This window comes from Catharus ustulatus, chromosome 10 (assembly GCF_009819885.2).
Source record: "Catharus ustulatus isolate bCatUst1 chromosome 10, bCatUst1.pri.v2, whole genome shotgun sequence".
In the NCBI taxonomy this organism is placed as follows: Eukaryota; Metazoa; Chordata; class Aves; order Passeriformes; family Turdidae; genus Catharus; species Catharus ustulatus.
Genome location: NC_046230.1, coordinates 6,659,981 through 6,681,119, shown reverse-complemented (window position 1 = coordinate 6,681,119; position 21,139 = coordinate 6,659,981). Strand labels below are relative to the sequence as shown.

Here is a 21,139-nt window from a genome sequence, read left to right as displayed (position 1 = left end):
TTTTATATTCACATTTCCTATACAGCATCTCTTTCTACTACTCATGACAGCCCCATCAGTCACAAAATCATGTTATATACTCAGAAAAACTTTGACAGCTGAAAGAATTGAACAAAGAGAGTGATTAAGTTATCCATTCACATTTTACCCAGTCCTACAAAGGCTGAAGGATCAAGTGACATTTTGCTGTTATGTGTCTCCCAAAAATTCTTGGGAGTCCTGGCATAGTCTATGTACTGACACACAGAGCAGAGAATTTTTGTGCTGAAGTCCCTGTGTCAATGAAGGGGTACACTGGCACTTGAGGGGAACTCTGGGAAAGCAAATCAAGCCTCTGTACTATATAATCTTGTCTTCTACCTTCATGCCCAACAGTTATGGATTTTTCTTCGCTTACCTGCACGGCAGGAATGAGTGCTGTTGATAAGTATTAGAAGGCACCCAGCCCTGTAAAAGGCATTAATTCTTCTATTACAAGGAGAAGTACACAGATAATAGAAAGATTTACAGAGCTTTCTCTCCAGCTTTTACCTTCTGTTCCATAACATTTTCACCCTCATAAAAAAGGACATAGCCACTATCTGTTATACACTCTAAATCAACCAGTAATACCAAACGAAAATAGAACATTTTTCCAGTAACATCTGTCATACATGGAATGACAACCATAAGCATATCAAAGCAATGTTCATGACATCAGAATAAGGCTTGTAAGATGATGACTTCAGAATGATTTCCAATAAAATGTTCTGTGTAAAGTCCCAGTTATCCTAAACAGAAGATGGACTTTGGCCTCTGAACTAACCAGAACTTTGTTCTCTCTTCTGTTATGTTCTGTTTTGTCTGTCTCCAGCTCTAATTCAGATAAAGCTGATGGAGTTCCGGAGGCTACCTGTCTTCTGCTGCTCTGCCGCTGATCCACTGTCTCAGTTGCCATAGAGACAAGCTCTGGAAGCCATGGATGAGCATGGGAGAGAAGCCACCCACAGGTTCTCCACTGGCGGGCTCTGGCAGGGCCATTCCCAGCAGGTCCTGAGAGAGCCAGGTTCGGTCTCTGAAGGTGAGGAAGAGTCAGCAGGTGCTAACCCAGTGACGCAAGAGGGAGACTTGCACACACAATACATTGCTATTCAAAGAAACTCCAGGTACTACCGATCCATGAGGCGGCCAAACAAAGGGAAAAAAAAGACTTCGAGAGAGGCAACGCACATGCAGCATGCTACAGGTGAGTACTGACCCAAACAGCATAATGCTTCTTTTTCCTGTGAGATTAGGAACTAGAGGAGTCAATAGAACAGGAGGACAGGAAGACAGAAAGCAGCTCAGCAGTCAGCACATAACAGAACACCCCTGACCTACACCACAGCAGGCAGAGGACTACCATCCTTCTTTTCTCAGCCTGGAAATGTAAAACGGTTGGATGTTTAAAGAGACTTCATGACAGAGAATCTAAACATATGTGGGGCTCTGCACTGCCACTCCTCTGCTCTGAAAGAGATAAAATAACTTCGAGAACAACGTGAAGCTGTCAGTGAAGTAGGGACTTGTTTAGCATACAGAAATGACATATTCAAAAGTACAGAAAACAGTCAGCAAAACCAGAGGAATTTGCAATGGTTCCTTATGAGGGAGGAACAAGAACTTCTGTGAAAGCCTGCACTTCGCACTGAAGAGAGCGGTAAGAAACACCAAGGCTCCCTTTAAACAAGGAGGCTGAAATAACAGGAACACCATCCAGATCATACATGCATTCAGCCATGGCTTCAGTACAAAAGGAATGAGTTGGCTTTCCCTGAATATGGACAACACAGAGCATGACTGTGAGGCCAGGCTGGAACCAGACATCTTTTAGGTTCCAGAGCTGGAACACTGTCTGAGCAGATGTCTGTGAAAGAAGCAAGAGAAAGATAGGAGAAATTACGAGAGAGCCAGGAAGCGAGCTACTGCAACACACTGAGAGCACTGGAAACAGGGCTGCATGAAGGAAATGGAAGTGATTTTAATCTAAGTCCTAAATGACAGAGACCTGGAACTGGGAACATAGAAAATACCCTTTGCTCCCATCTCCCCGGTGCTTCGAGAAACTGAATTTTAGAACTTCACAGCAGAATTACCTGTCCTATCTTCAGGTTATAATCTAACAGAATCAATGCACTGAACTATGAACTTTGGATAGCTGTATGAATCAAAATGATACACCACTGCTTATGTTCCACTGCTGTGATATTAACTACTGAAAGTTACTGCTTTATGTAGCAGCCACCTCTTCAGCTCCTGAAAGTAGATCAAGTTCCTGAAGAAAAAAAAAAAGAGTAGACATCTTCCACCCTCCAAATAAAAGGGGTGTGGGAAATGTCCCCAAGAAAATAGGTGTGTCCTGCCTGCCTCGCCGAGGGAGCCATACTATTACAGCAGTCCATTCAACCCTGTGGCATGGACAGCAGGAAAATTTCCTCCTTTTTCCAAGTTTCCAAGCAGACAGCAGCAAAGAGCTCCTGTTTAATATTCTGCTACTGTTGCAATGAAGTTTGTGGATAAACAGCGTTGCCTATGCCAGAGCAGAGCTGCTCTCCACCCTGCGGGTGCAAACAAGACCAGAGCAGAGCCACCCTCCCCCCGCCTCCCAGAGCACTGCTGCAGAGCTAGCCCAGCGCAGACCCGCCCTCCCTCCTGCTCCGGGGTGTCACGGCGTCCCACAGCTGCCGAGGAGGTCCTTACCCCTGCAGCAGCACCAGCACACAAGGACTTTTCATAGACCTGCAGCATCATGGCATCAGGACGTTGGCAGAGGAGGACGTCCCTCATGTCTGGCCAGTGTCATTGAGGAAGGACAAGCTAAGATAAGGGCTTCTCTCTTAGCAACTCATTAGAGCATCCACGAGGCTGGCCTGTGCTTCTCTGCCACTCCTCTCCCTGTATTACCGGTACTGAAACAGGATTGGTTCCAAACAGGGCTTTTCCTTCCGTGCCTGCAAGTGTTCAGCAAGACACACTTGGAACGTGTCTCTTCTCCAGTCTGCACTCAAGACCTGGGCCGGGAGCAATAGTTCTTTCTCCAAGGTAACTGTGGCAAGTCCTCCTCAGAGCTACAGCCTTCAAATTCAGCTAGGATTGTGTAAGCAGCATTTCTGCTCTCTCTTTACTTCCCTGAATCCATTCCCTCTCCCTGAAACTGGACAGCGGGGTGCTTCTAAACCAGCCTCATTTGTAGCAGGAACTTCTGACAGCAATTGCTGACATGCATGGAAGCAAGGGATGGGTGAGCTATTTTATATTGCCTTCCAACCCATTTGAACAGCAGTTATCCAAGAATGTGATTCAAGCTCAAATGCTAACCTGTTCTCATTTTGCTCAGGGAACAACTGGAGGGAAGGAGAGGGGAAGGCAAGAAGACAGGAAGAGACAGAAAGGCAGAGTAGGATTTAAAAAAAAAAAAGGAGATCACAGAAAAAAAAATTAAATTATCTAAATCCAGCTGAGGGAAGGGCTTCCATATAGGGAGGCACCCTTTGCACCAGCCCAGGTTTTGCTTATAGCCTAGGAGATGTAAAACATAATTAATGCTTTTCTTTAATTGACAAAATAATTTTTAGTTGTTTTGGGAGGGTTTTTTTAAGCAATCTTCTTTGACAGAAAGTGTTTAAACTATTCAAAGTGAATAACTCAAACTACTGTTTCATAAGGCCTTGGCTCTATTTTAGGAAGTTTTAAAATTATGGATGTCATCCATTCCCTCTGAAAATTGATTAAAAAGGTGCATCAGAAGCCTGCTTCAGTCAGAGCACTGACCTGACTGTGCTGTCACTGGTATTAAGGCCAAACAGAATCATGACTTAGACCAAAATATTTCTAATAAAAACCAGCAAGGCCATTTATCAACAAGCCTCAAACAATGGGAGATTTAATTTGAAAAGTGAGATGCATGCTCTCCTGCCAACTACTGCAGTGGTAAGCCTTGGACTTAATGCAACTTTGACTCCCTGTGAAAGAATCAGTGGTTCATCTGAGGGAAATTGGAGAAGCAATTAAAAGTAAAGCTCCTCTCTCACCAAATCTAACCTTGATTTATCTAGTAAACTGAACATCTACTGTGTACCTGAAAGCAGAGCAGTTATGAAGCCTTGATTTGGGAAACCAAATATTGGCATGCACAGGCACACAGCTGAACATTTTCTGCGTAGATAATTGCACTGAAAATCACTCATGTTGGGACCCAGCCTGCAGTGGTGAGAGTGCTACTCCCATAAATAAGAACTGACACCCTAACTCCAACTTCACCTTTTCTCAGCTGCATTTGCAGATGACACTTTGGTCTTGTTTGAAAATCAAAGCTAAAATGCAACCACCTTTGTGTCTTGTGGTCTTCCTGTTGCCTTTGGTGTCAGCAAACCACTACATACAGTAAAGGTAAATTAAGAAAAGGACTGTTTTAACACCCTCTTGGCTTTCTCTTATATCACAGGTTCACTCAAAAACTATGAGCCCATCAAAGAGCCTTTGAATGTTTTATCTCATAAGGGATCACCATCTGCAGCAAACTCTGATCCAACAGCATTAGATGAATTACTGATCCAAAGGTAAGGAGGTTCCCATGCCTTCCCTGAAAAGCAGAGTTGGGTCAGAGTGAGAATGCTTCTTTTGGGAAGGACAGCTGACTAAGCTGTAGCTCTGATCCATACCTTCTCACCTTGACTTGTGGTGCTGCTTTCAGTTTTAATGACTTACACAGTACAGTATTAGCATGGTGGTAAAAGGGTCTTACCAATGTGGGTTTGGGGAAGACAGTGAAGGAAAAAGGAGGAACAAGAAGACAATGGGGAAGATGGAAAAAAGGGGAATGTATGTAGGATCACCCAGTAGTGTTAGCAAACTGGGAAGACTTCCTTAAGCAGTTTCTTGAGAATAAGGAGAGCCTGTGGGCATTTCGTCATGGAACATCCCAACATCAGGGTAATCCCATTCTTGGCCTTCACTGAGAGCTCTCCTGAAGCCTGTTACACAACCTTGCATGGAAAACAGTATTTTATAGCTGAAGAAGTAGCTACAAAATTTTTTTCTGAAGTATCCAGACTTTTTGTTTGCTGTTTACTTTAAAGAACTGATAAGCAACAGAGGCTTTCAGTGAAGTAGTCCCTTTTGGCTTAAATCCTTCAACAACAAAGGTCCAGCAGAAGACCCTGGTCCCACAGCTCCAAAATTTACATAAATCTCATAAATCTGCCCTCACTCCTGTTCTCTTGCCACTGCAGCCAGGCAGAGAGAAGAGCAACTACCTATCCCTACATTCTCAAATATAACTGAGGCTTTCTCCCAAACTCCTTCTCCAACTACTCACCTCCTGTGTGTACAGCTATGAGATAGTTCCTTCTTCTATTATAGATTAAGCTGGAAGCAGTGAGCACTTGTCCTCTAAGGGTGCATGCATCCTGCTGCACCGTCTGGTCCTAATTACTGAGACCAGTTGTGTTGGTAATACGGAGTGGTTTCCCAGGCACCTTTCCTTATGGAGAGGACTCCAACAGAACAATTTTAACCAAATGTCAAACTGGATTTAAATAAATTAATTGTCTTGGCTAAAATTGATTGCCCCTTGGCTATGAACTGAGCATATGAAACTAGACAGCTACAGTCTGCTGCGATGTCAAACCCATCTGTCTTCCTTTCCTTGGGGCATAATCATCACTGTCAGTCTGACATCCTGACACTGGCACTTAGGCAACTCTGAAATGTGCAATTTCTGACTCTCCCTGGAGCTGGAAACAATGAGTCTTTGCTAGGGGTTAGTTTTATCAAAGATACTGCTGTGCACAGAACCTGGCAGGTCAGTACAGGTTCTAAGTCATGTGTCTAAAAGCAGCCAGTCCTGCTGAGTGGCATCTCTTGAAACTGAGCACAGAGATTTAACAGAGAATGAGACCAAAGTTCCAGCTCAAATTCAACCCATGTCCTCTTTCCTTCTCCAAAAGATCAGTTGTAATTTAGAAGAGAACCACTAGAAATCTGCAGGGGAAAGCCTGCAAGAGCCTAAAAAAATTGCCATTATTTGGAGTAATGAATAGTATCTCACTTCTATTTGGAAAAAGTGGCCATTATGCAGATAAGACATTTAAAACATTATTGCTGGTCTCAAGAAATACATTTAATTTCTCCCCAAAAGAATAAATCTGGTGTCTGCCGGCTAACAATTCTTCTGAAAGCAGAAGCTAGCAGTTCTGCAGAAGGTACAGTACAGGCACCTCTGACCAGGACTGGGAAGGTCCATGACATTCTCAGGAGTGGATCACCACAGTCCTGAGGGCAAGTGGGGCAGCAGTGCTGCATGTCTTCTCATTCAGAAGCATCCTACAGCAACCACATAAATACTAGGGCTGGGCAGTCACAATCCCTTCTCCTTGCATGAGGATAACCAGAAGGTTTGACACACATGGATTCTTCACAGGCGAGGATGTCATTTCACATATAGCCTACATAATTCAGGGCAGGAAGTAAATACAGCTGGGGGAACATAGTAAAGAGCTCAGGAAAAGGAATTGTCCTCTGTATTGTACCCAGATGGGATTTTGATTTGAATCTACATGTCTTTCAAAGCCCTGAGAACAGTAGAGTAATTTACTGATCTCAGAACATTGATTTCTGAACACAAAATGTCCTCAAACATTATTGCTGGTGTTCCAAACTCTGGATGGCCATGGGCCATCCATAAGATACTACCTAAGAGAGTTTTTGTGCCTAACTATGCTCAAATGATATTTTTCCCCATGATCTTTCTCTTACATGATCTCCAGCTCCCCCTAAGTACTCTAAAGCTCTCCACAACATTCCATGGCTCCCTCTCAGTCTTGCCCATTGTACAAAGGTCCAAACCCCTACAATGACAAGCCACTTGCCAAAAACTCGGCTGATTTACCCTGAGCATCTCAGTCCTGAGCTTCTAGCACAACTCCTGCTTCCCAGAGTAACCAGAGCCAAAGTCCTGGAAGGAGCTGAACTCATAAAAAGCTGATTTGTTTGTGCTGGGATCATTCTTTCCAGCTCTGGTGTAGGAGCAGCTGTGCAGAGATCATAGAAAGCTGTCACAGAAAATGTATTGGGAGAGAAACACAGTGTGAAATTTCACTTTGCAAAGCTCATGGAGGCCATTGGTCTACCAGAGCAGAGCAAACTCTTTCTTTACACTGCTTATGAAACCTCCAGTTGAGACAAACAAGGACCACCTAAAAACCCTTTGACCACATTTGATCTGAGCTCAAAGAATGAAAGTATTACAAGGAGTAACACAAGTAGTGAACACAAGTAGTCACCTCCAGCAGCAAGAGGGAGTCTAACTTGTTTCAATTCCTGCAAACACATATATTAGAAAGAAGCAGTACACATGTGAAATAGCACAGCACTCTGAAAGGTGCTCATGTGAGTTTGGGTTAACATCCCTTAGCCCAGCACTCTCGGTCCTGGGCAGCAGAGGGCACTGCTTTTATAGCCTGATTTAACCAGAAGAGCAGGAAGAGCCTCTGGAGAGTCTGGAACTTAGATTGCAAAAGGACTTATACCATGCTTAAGCAATGTTCCTTCTACTTATGAAATACATTTCTTAAAGTTATCTCCTCTTTATGCTGCCAATGGTGCTTCATTTTGCAAGTGGTGAAGTCAGGAATAGCTGGGGCAAATCTTTGTTGACCAAATCTTTAAATTTTGTTGTTCTACAACACATTTTTGTTATTTGAGACATTTTTTTTCTATCCTGCTTTTTGAGCAATCTGCATCCTAAAAAGTCTAAGAGCAACCATATTTGCAGGGAAAAGTATTTTTAAAACCAATACATTTTCAGTAAAAATAGCCACTGTAGGTATTAAAACCTCATTACTGTCATAAACTCATATTTCACGGGATCACTCAGAATAGCAAGCAATAACATACACAATTCTAATAAAGCATCCGTCCAGCATATAGCCAGTGGAGATCCCAATCCCAGCCTGCCCACCTATTCCACCCAGTCTCTGCTTGCCAGGTTTTTCAGCCCACTCATATTTTTATTACTGTGCAAGGTCTAGGCTTTGCTCTCCAGGTCTCCCAATCTGATCTGCTTCATGTGGACATGCCCTGACCCCCAAGTTCTCCATCAATCTCTTTGTTTCACTCCTTTTCTATCAGCTTCAACTCGTAATTCACCACACAGTTTCCTCAGCCTACTATTTCCTAGACACATTCCTCTCACTTCTCCCTGTGGCTCATATCTCAGTGTTGTTTTGGTCCACAGGCTCTTCACCATTTGGCTCCTTATACAATCTTAGTAACCCAGCCCTCCTCCTAGCTTACAGTCTTTTCCAATTCACCATTTCCTGAAGCATCCAGCTGTGGGTGAGTTCCTCTCTTCATAGCAGTTCCCTGGTCCAGAAGTAGATATCTTCCTCTCCATGCCTGAGACTTGTTCCTTGTGTTTTTCAGTGAAGTGGTTTTCTCATCATGCTAATCACAGAAATGGCCTTTATTCACAGTGCCTAGATCTGGACCAGGCAGCTTTTATAGCTACAAAATCACAAATTCTCTCAGCCCTCAGCACAACACTTATTCTCTCCATGAGCAGGAGCTCAGGAATTTTAGGTGCTAAAATCTAAGTCTAACATTGTGGAGACAGTGGAAAAGGGCCTATAATTCTATGGATTTTCGTTGAGTGTGGAAAAGATAAAACCCTTGCAACCCCAAAATTTCATTTTGCATATCAACAGAGAGCAAAGTTTCTTGAAGGGGAGAACAACAGGATTTCTGTTTTCCTTTAATAGGGATCTAGTAATATTTTCCTAAGTCTAATAAATAGTTAATTTTTAAAAAATAGATAAAAATAACTTGTCTCTGACTGATGGTCAGTAAGTAAAAGTGGAACTCTGATGATTATGAGCATCAAAAGGTTAGAAGAACATAAAGATCTCATAAACAGAATTTCTGAATATTTTTAGTTATTGGTAAGACTGCCAGTCCCAACAGATATAACTAAGGTGTTTTGATGAAAGCTTAAAGAGCTTCAGAAGAACAGATATGTTCCTAGCCTTTAGGGTCTAAAAACCTAGGGATGAGAATTTCCACCTGTTTGCCATTAAAAAGTCAAAAATCAGGAATAGAAAGTGCCCAGACATACTAAAATCACTGTTCAAAAATGCACGTGAACTGAAGTATGAAAAAGTCCTTGACAAGGGATAACATCCAAATCTATTAGTAACTTCACACTTCTCAATAATTTGGTTGGTTGAGATTTAAAAAGTACTTCTTACCTCATCTTGTGGCCTTTCTTGGTGTGAAACTCCCACTGACTAGAAGGGCTTGGGGAATTTTTCATGAATAAGATCTGCTGGGCTGCCTTTTCTGTTTTTAGTTTTGAGAGGAGGAGATCTAATTTCTAAAAATTGCTATAAGACAACATTTAGAAAATGCATTTCAATTTCATTCGAAAACAAGCTCTTTGCACAGCTTTATTCTAAGGATTGCTTTTGAGTTGAAATATACATAATAAATCTTAATTCAAATGATTACTCATTTTTCAAAATTACTAGTGCCTGCAAATACAAACCAAGATTGGGAATTCATCCCTCAAGCATAAATTAAATGAGATAATTGTAATAAACTAATTATAAACTCTCATTCAACCATCACATTTTTAACACAACATGGATCGGGTCAGCCAGTATTTAAAATCTTTTCTAGCAGCAGTACAGTGAAGCTGGAAACAGTGTGCAGCAACACAAACCATTCTTTGTAGAACATATGCAAGCTCAAAGCCCCTTCCCTTTGTCCACAGGGAGCTGAATCACTCTTCCATAGTGCTGCAGGAGAATTATTATGGGGCTTTAATATATGTTGTTCTAGTAGTCATATTCTTTCTTTTCCCCAACAACTAGACAAGGAATTTTAGGATGAAGTACAGGGATTTTGGTGATAAAACTAGTTTGTCATCATGAGTTTGTACTGATTTTGGTGACTGGGGGGAAAATCTCTTAAAGGCTCTGGATCAAATTTCTTGTTACAGTGAGAGAAAAAAGTACACCACCTCTGAACTCCTACCTCATGTTTAGGATTAGGTGGAGTAGGAACCTCTCCAGGCCTGAGCCTGCAATTTCACAGCAGTGAAAAATTATCCAAGGTGGCATTGCCATGGCCCTGACATCCATTTGCACTTCTGGCCCCTCTGCTCTATTGGCACTCCCTTTGAGCTCACTCTGTAGTGAGACAATACACACATAGGTCTAGTTCTACAGGAAAAAAAAATCATTTTCCAAGAGTTTAGCTGCCCAGACCTGCTTACTGTGAATGGGATAAGCTTGAGTGAGTGCTGGCATAAAAGCAGAGGTAGAAATCTGGAACAGGCAGTAACATGTGAGATTCAAGGGAATAACACATCTCTGACTCTGACCTGGATCCCCTATGCCCAGCATGAAGATCCCAGTCACCAGACCACTGTAACAGAATCATCTGTTTGCCTGCCTTTCATTTCCATGTCAAACTTCAAAAGCTTTCTGTTTTGTCCCCAAACAGAAAAGCAAAACTAAGAAAATCCCAGCAATTTTTGTAGGACAAAAATATCTCCTGCTTGCTAAATATAATTTTTTGATCCAGTCCCATGAGTGCTGGGAACACTCTGTCACCTCAGTTGGGAGAAAAAGCATTTCTCAGGCACTTGTTTTGTTTATGGATATTCTCTGTATGTCAATGGGAAGTACAAGAATAAGGCTGGGAAGGAAGAAAGAAAGAACAACATCTTTGAAAGATCAAATTACAGTTAAAAAAGAAACAGTCCTAAGGTAAGGAAGAGTAGAGTGGTGATCATTGCTATGCCGTGTAACAGCTCTCTGAGACACAGAAACACAAGCTGGGCCTGCCATGGCCACAGGGGGCATTTCACTCCTAGCTGGTGTTTCAACTCTTCAGGGCTTCTGATTTATTATCATTACTGCTTTCTGTGATATTTTCAAGTTTTCGTCTCAGACCAAAAGTAAAATTATGTTGGAAAAAGTGAAAGAAAAGGGAAGATAGACAGGATCAAATTACCAGTTAGAGATCATGAGAAGATGCTTTCCATTTCTGAACGTTTTTCATAACATGACCCAAACATTTTTCTAAGAAGAAATGTCTATTTCCAACAGATTTAACTCTTGCAAGTGAAGGGTTAGGAATCTGTTAAACTCTTAAATCATACTTCTGAAAGATTTTTTTTTTAGTTAATATCTCCAAATGTTATATTTATATATATTCATTCTAGTAGTGTGAGTTAAGCACTTATACACTGATTTCACTTTGCATACTAGAGAGAACTCCTCACTGCTCTTAGACCTTCCCTTGAGAAAACAGTAAACAGCATATCTGATTTTCCAGATTTCAGGGTAATGAAGAGTCTCCCTTTATCTAAGAAAGAAGCTTTTTAGAAGCCTACCCACTCTTTAAAACCCTTGACAATATTCTTATCCTGTCAGCAAGCTAGCAAAAAATGAGTGTCAGCTGCAGCTGCTGTATCCCTTCCACAAGGTTCTGGCCACCCCCTCACTAGCCTGGCTCCCCCTAATCCCCAGTGTTTAAGGGCTGATAGCCCATACTGACCATCTACCCAGTGACAATCAGCCACAGCTCCCAGGCTCTCATCCTCCTCTCGAAGTACAACACAGGCTCCAGCTTTCACTCTCACCCGGGTATTTCCTTTTGGTTGCCTGGTTCTTCTGACCTTCTGGTCTAGGACTGGACAAAGACCCCACTTTGAGCCTTCAATGACATTTCCAGCTGTTTTTCTTTCCTGTTCTGCTTCTTAATGACTTAACTGAGCTCTCCAGTGTGCCAGATCTAGATCTAGTTCACATAAGCTGAAGGAGTTTCTCTGGACGTATCATCATGTGCTGATTAAAAGCTACCCTATCATTTAGCAAACCCATATAAAAATTATTAAAAAGAAGCCATTTTACACAAACAGACCAACACATGGATTTTATGTTGTTGCATAAAATACTTCATCACGTATAGAAAAAAAATCACGGTTATTTATGCAACAGGGAGAGAGCAAGCACAAGGAATAGCAGAGCATTTTCCCTCTGTTAACTCCTAAGTTGCAACGTGGTGCAGATGACTTTTTTTTTTTGGCTGAGGGTTATTAACATGTGGTGAAGAGCTGCACCCAACCTGTCCACAAGCACTTGAATTGCTGCGAGGGTGTAACCGTACTCTGGAGCTCAAGAGGATTTATCCCTGAGGCAGAAAAACAATTACCTGAACAAAGACAGATATAGATTACTGAGTACTGAGATACTTACTTCCTAAACGAGGGAAATATATCCTTATGGAAAGTAGCGACGCTAAGGAAGGGGAGATGAGGGAAATGACCGAGCGGGTGCGAAGCCCTGCCGGAGAAGGAGAGGCGGATAGCAGCCAATCCTGTGGGGTGATCAGGAGTGCGCTTCCCGGCAGGAGGGATTAGGCTGAGTTTCCCAGTTACATTCCTCCATCTCAGGGATTCACTCCTGGAGAAGAAATGCACCATATGCACCAGATCTGGAAGCAGTTCAGGAGAACCCCCCTCTGCCACCCCCTTTCCTCCCTCCAAGCCGGCGCCATCCACGCCTAAGCAGAGAGGTGCAGGGGATGGGGGGCAGCGCTGCGCCCCGGGGCTGAGGGACGGGAGGTCAGTGCCGGGGCAGGACCCCGTCCGGCTGTGGGGTGGCCGTGCATGGAAGAGAGGGGCTGTGGCATGAGGTGGGACGGGATGTGTGGGTGCTCGCTGGGGGAGGGTGCCTTGCTGGGGAGGGAGGGAGCGAACGGAGAAAAGGGCTTCCCTGCATCGAGGGAAGAAGCCCCTCAGGCGCAGCTCGGGGGGGATGGAGGTAGGGGGGCCTGTGAAGGTGGGGGGTCTCTGGGGCAGGGATTGCTGCCTTTTGGCGGGGCCCTCGGGGAGGAGGGAGTCAGCCTCCCGGCGGAGGAGGGACCTGCGCTGGAGCGCTGGAGGGGAACCGGGGGGCTGAGGAGGTCTCTGCGGGCAGGGGTACCAGGATCGAGGTGGGGGGCTCTCAGAGGGGAGCCTGGGGAGGAGGAGAACGACACGACACCTGAGGGGTCTGCGGGGGCTCTGAAAAGATTTTGGTGGCGTTGAGAGGATCTGAGGGGGTACTCCGGGGTCAGGTAGGAGCTCTGATCTGAGGCTCCGAGGGAGCGGGGCTGGGAACTGCCGGGTTCCGAGGGGGTCTCGGAAGGGATTTGGGGAAGGCTGAGGGAGCTCTGCCGGGATTTGGCAGAACTCCGTGGAGCCTCGGAGGAAATCTGGGAACGAGGAGAGGGGCTGCAAGGGGCTAGGGGGGCTCTGAGGGGCCGGTGGAAGTCCGCGGGGAGCCTTTGAGGGGCTCTCTGTGGGGAAAATCTGTGGGGAAGCTTCAAGGAGAATCTGAGGGGAGGCTCTGAGAGGATTTGGACGGAGAGCCCCTGGGATTGCCTGACGAGAGGTCTGAGAGAAGGCTCTGAGGGGATTTGAGGATGCTGTCTAGAGATTTTAGGGGAGAGCCATGGGGACGCTTTGGGAGAAGAGGATGTCTGAGGAGACCAGAGAGGCTCTGAGGAGGCTTGGGGGCTCAGAGGGCCGGGGGGGGCGGGCTGCGGGGGCGCCCCGGGGGTGGCTGCAAGTGCCGTCTCCCTCCCGTGCAGGCTGCTGCCTTCCTACCCCAGTTACCGTGGCAACCGCCCGGGCTCCCCCAGCCCCGCACCGCCGCCGCTGCCGCCGGAGCTGCTGGCTAGCCGCCTGCCGCCGCCCGCCATGGAGCTGCTGGCCGCGGCCCTCAGCGCCGCCTGCGCCCTCGACCAGGACGGCTCGGCGGGACACGCCGGCAGGTGAGGGGGGTGCTGAGGGCGGGGGGCGCGGCGCGCGGGCGGGCGGGCGGAGGAGCCGCTCTCCCGCCGCTCTCCCGCCGCTGCTCTGAGGGCGCCTCCGCCTCCCCGCAGGGACCCCGCCGCCGCTGAGGAGACCCCCGCCGCCGGCAGCACCGAGGCACCACCCGCACACCCCATGACGGCCGACTCCTGGAGGAACCTCATCGAGCACATCGGTAAGGAGCCGTGCCCGCCGCGGGATGTCCGGCCGCCGCTGCGCCCTCGCACAACTTCGCCGCTTCTCCCGCTCCCCGCACCGACGGCGGCACAGCAGCCCCTAGAGGTGCCCCTCGGCCCAGCCGGACTGCACCTGCCGGCCCCCTGAACCCCCAAACCCAGCTAGACAAGCGGTGCAGGGATGGGGGCAGTCCAGGGAGGGGTAAGGGCTTGTGCTGCAGGACCCTAACTCCCTATCCTTGCTGGGAACCCCCTCGCCGCTGGTGTAAAACATCGTCGTGGCTTTTTAAGATGTTTAGGGGCATCAGGTTTTCACGTGGCTTGGCAAGGGATTAATGCTATCGCAGAACAGCCTGACCCTTGTTCATAAATAGCAATTATTCTTGTGATTACAAAACAATTAATCATTAAGGCTATCCCGAGCTTTCTGCTAAAATATTATCTTGCGTACTCCAAAAGGCATAAGACTAAAGTGTTTTCTCACCCATCCTGTTGGACATTAATTGTATGCACCAGCTTCTGCGTCTATTCAGTGTGACAGCCACTGGCATAGCACTTTCAGCACAGGAGTAGGTTATTTTATCGTTTGTGGTCTCTAAAAAGGCAAAGTTGAGGTTGTCTGAGTGGCTGTGGAGGAGAGAACTGTTATACTTCTGCTCTACGCTATTTTCTTTCATTTTTTATCTTTTGTGGGATGGGGAGAGGACCTCCACAGCTTGTTTCTTGGTTTCCCACATCAGAATTATGACACTACTCAGAGGGATTTCATCAGCAGCAAAGTTAAATCCCATCCTGAGGCAGGTTTTGTGGTGGGAATATAGAAGCTTTGTTTTTAAACACTCCTGCTCAGTTTCAGGAAATAGAATCAACATACTTGAATCCAGAGGGCAGGAATGTAGCTCTTAGCATGGGAAAATCTAATAGATAACTCTCTGAGCAGCAATGCAAACCTCCCTGGCAGGAACAAGAAGGCTTCTCAGGCTATCTCTGCTGTTGGTGTCAGGCTGTGGCATGCAATGCTGATTCTTGGTATGCCTGATGCCACTGGGACAGTTTGGAGAAGGAGGCTGGTGTGAAACCAGCAGCCTGCCAGCATCTGTCAGACAAAACAGCTGAGTTTGGGGCCTCCTGGAGGAAAGTGGTGAGCAATTTGCATGAGAGTTGCCCGATCTGTTACCTGCTTTTGGCTCTGTAGATACTAACCTACCCAGGGAGCTGTGTCAAAATACTGTCAGTTTACTGGGACTGTGCTCCTCAGAGGTGAGAGAAAAATACTAAAATCGGCAGGAGTTCAGAGAAACCCATTTGCTATATTCATATATATTTTTGTGTGCTATATATCAGAGGGAAGCTGTGCAAAAGCTCTGCACACATCAGTGTAACTGCAAGTAGGTCTGTTGCACCTTTACAGAGGAGACTGGGTTTTGACAATCTGAGGTGTTATGTTTATCCCCACCAGAGATGTTACATCAAATGGCTGGAGCTCACTCACTCCCTTCCCTCCTTCCTGCTTTTGAGACACTTGCCTGAAACTGGAGCAGAGAATTTCAGAGAAAACCTCTCTGGGCCTCCTAGGATTTTACATAGCTTTCAATGCAATAACATTTACTTTAAGAGCACTGCTAACTCTCTAAGGTGAGGATTTCCACAATTAGTAACTAGTTTTTCAATTCCCCTCCCAGGTTTTAAGAGAGCTGGGAAGGGAGACTGCGACAGCAAAATTAAATGGAATAAACAAAAAGGGAAATGTCTGTTACGTACTATAAAAATTATGTAAACATGCCTTATGAAGATCAGTCTTAAACACTTAAGTCATCGGATAACACCAAACTCATGCTCTGACCACAGGGTTAACCATTAGCCAGGTCACAGTAGGGACAGTTGAGACATTAGGCAATGAAAGGAGCTTGTAGAGGTCTCTGACATTTTGTATTTGTTCACTTACTAAATGTAAGCATTTACTAAATATTTATATAGTCTGAGTCACATTTAGCTATTGATCTCAGCTTTTTTCTACACATTCAGTCAGTTCCCAAATGTACTGTTCTCCTTTCAACATGTCAAAACCTTTTTCCTTGACCTTGCATCTTTTACCACTCCCGTGCTGTGACCATCTCCTGTTCCATTTGGACAAGGCTTAGGCATAGCTTCTCTCCCTCTCTATCTACGTAATTTCTCTACCCACTGTAACCTCTTTAGGAACATATGGGTAGACCCTTAGGACCAAGACAGCAGGGATATCTTTTATCCTTGCAAGCACAACCCTCCTTATTTCTTCCTGCCCTTCTGCCTAAACACTTACCTGTCTTTTGTCTTTCCTCTGTACCACCTTTCTGCTTTCTCCCCGTATTGCTCTCTGTGGTAGAGCTTCAGCCACTCTCTTGCTGTCATTTCCAGTTGAGTTCTGGTAGTAGATGCTTTCCATCAGTCAGATCTTTTCATGTCTGTATTTGCTTTGACTGCCACAGATAGCTCTGCAGCTCTTACCTGGTCAGTCAGGGAACCTGGAAGCAAAAGCAACTTTCATTATCTGAGTTTTATTTCCTTAAAAGCAGAGAGAAATAGTCTTAGGGATCTTTTAAAAAGGGCTGCTCTTCAGATCTACACAAGGGACCTTAAATCCCCCTTAGACAAAGCATCCTCTGACTTACAAGGCAGAGCCAGCAGCACAACATGGCTGTATACCTGCAGTCAAACACTGCAAGCATAATTATCTCCAATTTGAGTAAAATAGATTATGCTTCAGTTTCCCAGCGTGTTTTCCTTTGAGTCAAACACTGCCCACGCTGCTGCAGGATGTTGCTTCCCAGCTTGTCCTGCTCTCTCTATGGGGCAAAAAGAACCCAGAGCCCTCGAGCACAGACTGACCATATGGATCAGTACCACCAAAAGCAGTTCCAATATAGCAAGCTCTCTACTACATAGGTAGAGGAGCCTTTCCACCCTGACACCCTCAACATCCTCCCTGATGGTGAAAAACAGCCTCAAATGCTTAGGAAAGCCATATAAACCTAGTTGACGCAGAGAGAAATTACATAAGTGCCAGAAGCATGCAAAACTTCAGGGGAAGTCTCCTCTGCTCAGTATTGTGTAGGAAGCTAACAGAAGACTATATGGTTTCCTAGGCACAGCTACCCTTAGTGCTATTTTAATCTGGTGTTGAACATCTTTCCAGGAAGAACAGATAACAGGGCACATTTACAGACTGCAGTGATGCTGTGCTTGTTCCTGTGCCTTTCCCCAGCATATTTCCTATATAGTTTTAGCAGTGACTGGTACAGAGCCTCATTGAAACTGGTCCAGAGGTTTAATAGGCAGCAATATCTACATTTCTGCCTGCCTTAGACAAACTTTTAATTCCATTGTCTCTCGCCTTATTACACACAGAATCTCAGATCAAATATCATTAATACATGTGACTAGGTAAATTTAAACCCCTAATAATTCAGACAAAATAAATTATTTAGCATGGTTTTTTTTAACATCAAAGGCTTTTCTCTTTATTCATTCATGTTACACTGCAATTCAAGTATAAACCAAGGGAGATAATGTAAATTGTGCTTCTTCAATTTCATTAAGGGAGGAAAGTGACGCAGTGTGCTCATGCCTTTACTTGTCTTCTAAATTACATTTTATATTCAAGCAATTAAAATTCTGGGTCCTACAGATGGTTCAGAAAGAAAAATGGGACAGTTTGAAGGCCCTCAGAGAGAGAAGGATGTTCTAAAGATTGGCAATGAACTTCAGGATTCCTACCTTTTTCATGTTGTTAGTTGATATCAGAGTGGGGGCAAATCTTGTGCAATTTCATCTACACTTGAAGTTAGTAATTGAAACTTGGAAGACAGTTGGTGTCATTGATGTGCTGCCACATGGTGTGAACTCAGAGCCTGTTCCTTAGTGCTGTAGCAAATAGGTGCCTTTTGGATGTTAATTTTGTGTCTTCAAGCATCACAGAAACTGAGAAGGAAAACAGCAGGATATTAAGCAGCATGTCCAAGGCTAACCATGAAGTCCATACCAAAATAAACCTAGTAACTGTAGCTAGTTGTCCCAAAGCTTCACCTGTTCAATGCCAGTAACAGCAGCTCAGTTTCCTCGTTTAGGATTGTTATGGCCATCAAATTACTCTTTTTAGAATATTTTCGATGTGTGCAGTATTACTTTTCCTGACACACACTTAAACATAGATATCAGCCTATATAACTTGTAACATAGTAATATAACAGAGAAAATCAAGGTTTAAAAGACATTTAGAAGCCTGACAAATAGATTCTTTTATGTCTTCAGAGTGATCATGGATTCATCTGACTGTGTTACTAAATGTTTTGTGAGAGCAGATTGTTAACAACACTTTAGATTTAGAAATGGCCTTCCATTTATAGTTTCCACTTCTGGCTGAAATAGGAAAACCATAATTGACTTTTCAGTCTGCATGGAAGGGATATCTCTTACCTCTGCTGAGGTGAACTAACACAAAGCAATTGTCCTTCCCCACAACACTTTTCTACTATCTCTCAGACCTGTTATGTTCCTTCCTAGGGCTCTTGTACCAGGAATATCGAGATAAATCTACACGCGAGGAGATTGAAACCAGGCGATTGCAAGATTCACAGACAGACCCTGAGGAGACTTCACCCAGCGAGGAAACCCCATCTGAAGCAGAACCCACAAGTACAGTCGAAAACAAAGCTCCACCACAAATCAATTTGCTGAGAAATTCCAACTCCAGGTTCAACTTATGGCAGGATCTTCCTGAGGTCCAGAGCAGTGGTGTCCTCAGCATCCTCCAGCCAGATGAGATCAAGCTGCAGGAGGTAATGGAGGAAGGCAGAATATTTCTTAACTGTGTTGCTGCTTAAAAAATGGAGTGAATTAGGCCAAATGATCAAGATTTAAAAACTGAAAGCTTTATAGCAGTGACAGGCAAGCCTTGCCCTGTTGAGTACTTTCTGAGTTTCACTCGTTAGTATACCTCTCACTCTTTTTTGTGAAACTGCAGAGCTTGTTCTGTGTGCTATTGTTGCTGGATGTTTCTACAGCAAAAGGAGCTTCTTTTCACTTTTCTGATTCAGTGTTAGGAGACATTTACAAAGAAAGAAGGATATTTAGGAGGTTTTTACAAAAGAGCTATTGGTTCCAGTGCACATTAATCCTCTTGTGAAGTTACTATCAGGACAAATAACTTTCCACCAGAAATCTTAGAAGAATTCAACCATTAACTCTAAGGTTTTGAATACGATGACATTAATAGAAATAGAAGAGATAGAGATTGATAAACTTCCTTATATTTAATTGTAGTTACTTGGAGTCTATTGCAAACAGTAAAAAATAATGACATATATTTTCATTTAGCCACGCAGTGCAGTGACATCACTATTTTAGAGCCACGTGCTGTGACTTACAGGACTGCATCAGACTGAGAGGAGTAGGTTGGGATAGCTGTCGCAAGTGATGACAACATCAGTCACACCACAATTTACAACTGATTGCTATTTTGGGTGCCAGGGGGAATGTGAGTGCTCTCTGTCACCGCATAGCACTGAATTCATAGCCAGCAGTGGAGAGGGCAGACCTTGTTTAATTGTGGTTTGCATTGTGGTACAAGGAGAGGGCTTTCCAAGGTTCAATCCCACAAGTCCAACTGTATTCCTGCACCAGGAGTTGGCTGTGGCCATGTGTCTGCTTAGCCCTGGCTCATGGAATTGTACCCAAAGTGCTGAAGAATATCTCAGGGTGGAAGCAGTCCCTCTATAGTTCACTTAGACTTCCATAACTACATAACTTCATAACAAACACTGATGAACACCCTGTGCATGCAGTGCCAGTCCTGGCTAGGGCTGTAACTTGACTGTCACAATGGAAAGACTCATCTTGTGCACCCCAAGGGTAAGATGGACTGGGCTGTGTTATTCACACCTGCAGTGGAGGAGACTTGTATTTATATGCAGTAGTTTGGGCTGGCAAGCACAGGCTGTTAGTGTATCAGGATTAGGGCTGAAGGTGAATGAAATTATTTGCTGTTTTTCCATGTTCTTCTGTGCTGGTTATTTGGATTTGTTCTGTTTACTTGGAAAAACATGGTACAGTAATTTCACGACTATAAGGCGCACCTTAAAACCTAAAATTTTGATCAAAAGCCAGAAGGGCACCTTATAATCCAGTGCGCCTTATATATGGACAAAGTTTGGAAATTTGCCGACAACCCAAAAGTGTGAGCCATGAGCTGAGCAGCGAGCCGAGCCGCGTGGGGCCATGCAGCTCGGTGGGGCTCAGCGCAGATCACGCAATTCCGTTACTTATTGATTACTTGGTTGTGCACGGATCCTCACTGCAAAAAAAAAAAAAAAAGGGTGCGCCTTATAGTCCAGTGCACCTTATGTATGGAAAAAGTTTGGAAATTTGCCAACAACCGGAAGCGCGCCTTATAATCCGGTGTGCCTTATAGTAATGAAATTACTGTATTTTCAAGTGCCGGCATTACAAACACAATCTGGCATCTGAAAAAATTAGAAGCTTTTATTTTTATTTTTGCTTCAAAATGAAGAACCTTTTATGGAAAAATATTTTGGTTAAAAGTGTGCATTATAGATTTCAAAACTTGTCATTTCTGCTAAGTTACATTCATTACCTGTATGTGTTTTGGGGAAAAAAATCTCTGAGCTCCTAAAACCCAGTATTAGGTGTGCTCAATTTTCTTCTCTCTGTAAAAATAACCAGAGAAATAAACCAGTTGGAGAATGGGACAGTGCTGTCATAAAGAAGTGCTGTGCCTTCTCCACTGTTAGTTTATCAGACCTGAAATTTTCTTCCTGCTTGTTCTGGGATTAGCACAGTAAGAGATTATAAAATTGCCCAAAGCCAGAAAGCTGTGAAATTGGCTGAACATTGAATAGAGAGAGTGGAGAATTTGCTTTGTGAGGAGAATCAAGGTCAGAAAACAAGGAAGGCTGGAGAAATCACTGAAGTTATTGAGGAGATGATGTTGAATTCAGCCTTGCTATAAGCAAGCACTACTTGCTCCTGCAGTTCTGGAACTCTACTCACGTTGGATGTGAACTGCCAGAGTGAACTGTACATG

General features: G+C 44.3%; 2 protein-coding genes across 8 annotated transcripts in view; one reads left to right on the top strand and one right to left on the bottom strand.

Moving 5' to 3' along the window:
• NEU2 (neuraminidase 2) overlaps positions 1-12,508 on the bottom strand; it is a 36,104-nt gene extending 23,596 nt beyond the window's left edge. Inside the window, exons 1-2 of one of the 3 annotated variants that reach the window (XM_033068310.1) lie at positions 12,282-12,365; positions 9,264-9,398 (exon numbers count right to left, since the gene is read on the bottom strand). In XM_033068310.1, coding sequence (XP_032924201.1) covers positions 9,264-9,328 — 65 coding nt within the window. In that variant the 5' untranslated portion in view covers positions 9,329-9,398; positions 12,282-12,365. Of the gene's footprint in view, positions 1-2,718; positions 2,802-9,263; positions 9,399-12,281 lie in introns of those variants that run through there. The other 2 variants (XM_033068309.2, XM_033068311.1) reach the window with 2 other exon arrangements.
• Positions 922-21,139, top strand: part of NGEF (neuronal guanine nucleotide exchange factor) — a 36,994-nt gene continuing 16,776 nt past the window's right edge. The window contains exons 1-5 of one of the 5 annotated variants that reach the window (XM_033068303.2): positions 922-1,225; positions 4,463-4,577; positions 13,660-13,842; positions 13,954-14,057; positions 18,601-18,875. In XM_033068303.2, the coding sequence (XP_032924194.1) occupies positions 958-1,225; positions 4,463-4,577; positions 13,660-13,842; positions 13,954-14,057; positions 18,601-18,875 (945 nt within the window). In that variant the 5' untranslated portion in view covers positions 922-957. Of the gene's footprint in view, positions 1,226-3,039; positions 3,116-3,169; positions 3,260-4,462; positions 4,578-12,545; positions 12,650-12,759; positions 12,849-13,659; positions 13,843-13,953; positions 14,058-18,600; positions 18,876-21,139 lie in introns of those variants that run through there. The other 4 variants (XM_033068307.2, XM_033068304.2, XM_033068306.2 and 1 more) reach the window with 4 other exon arrangements.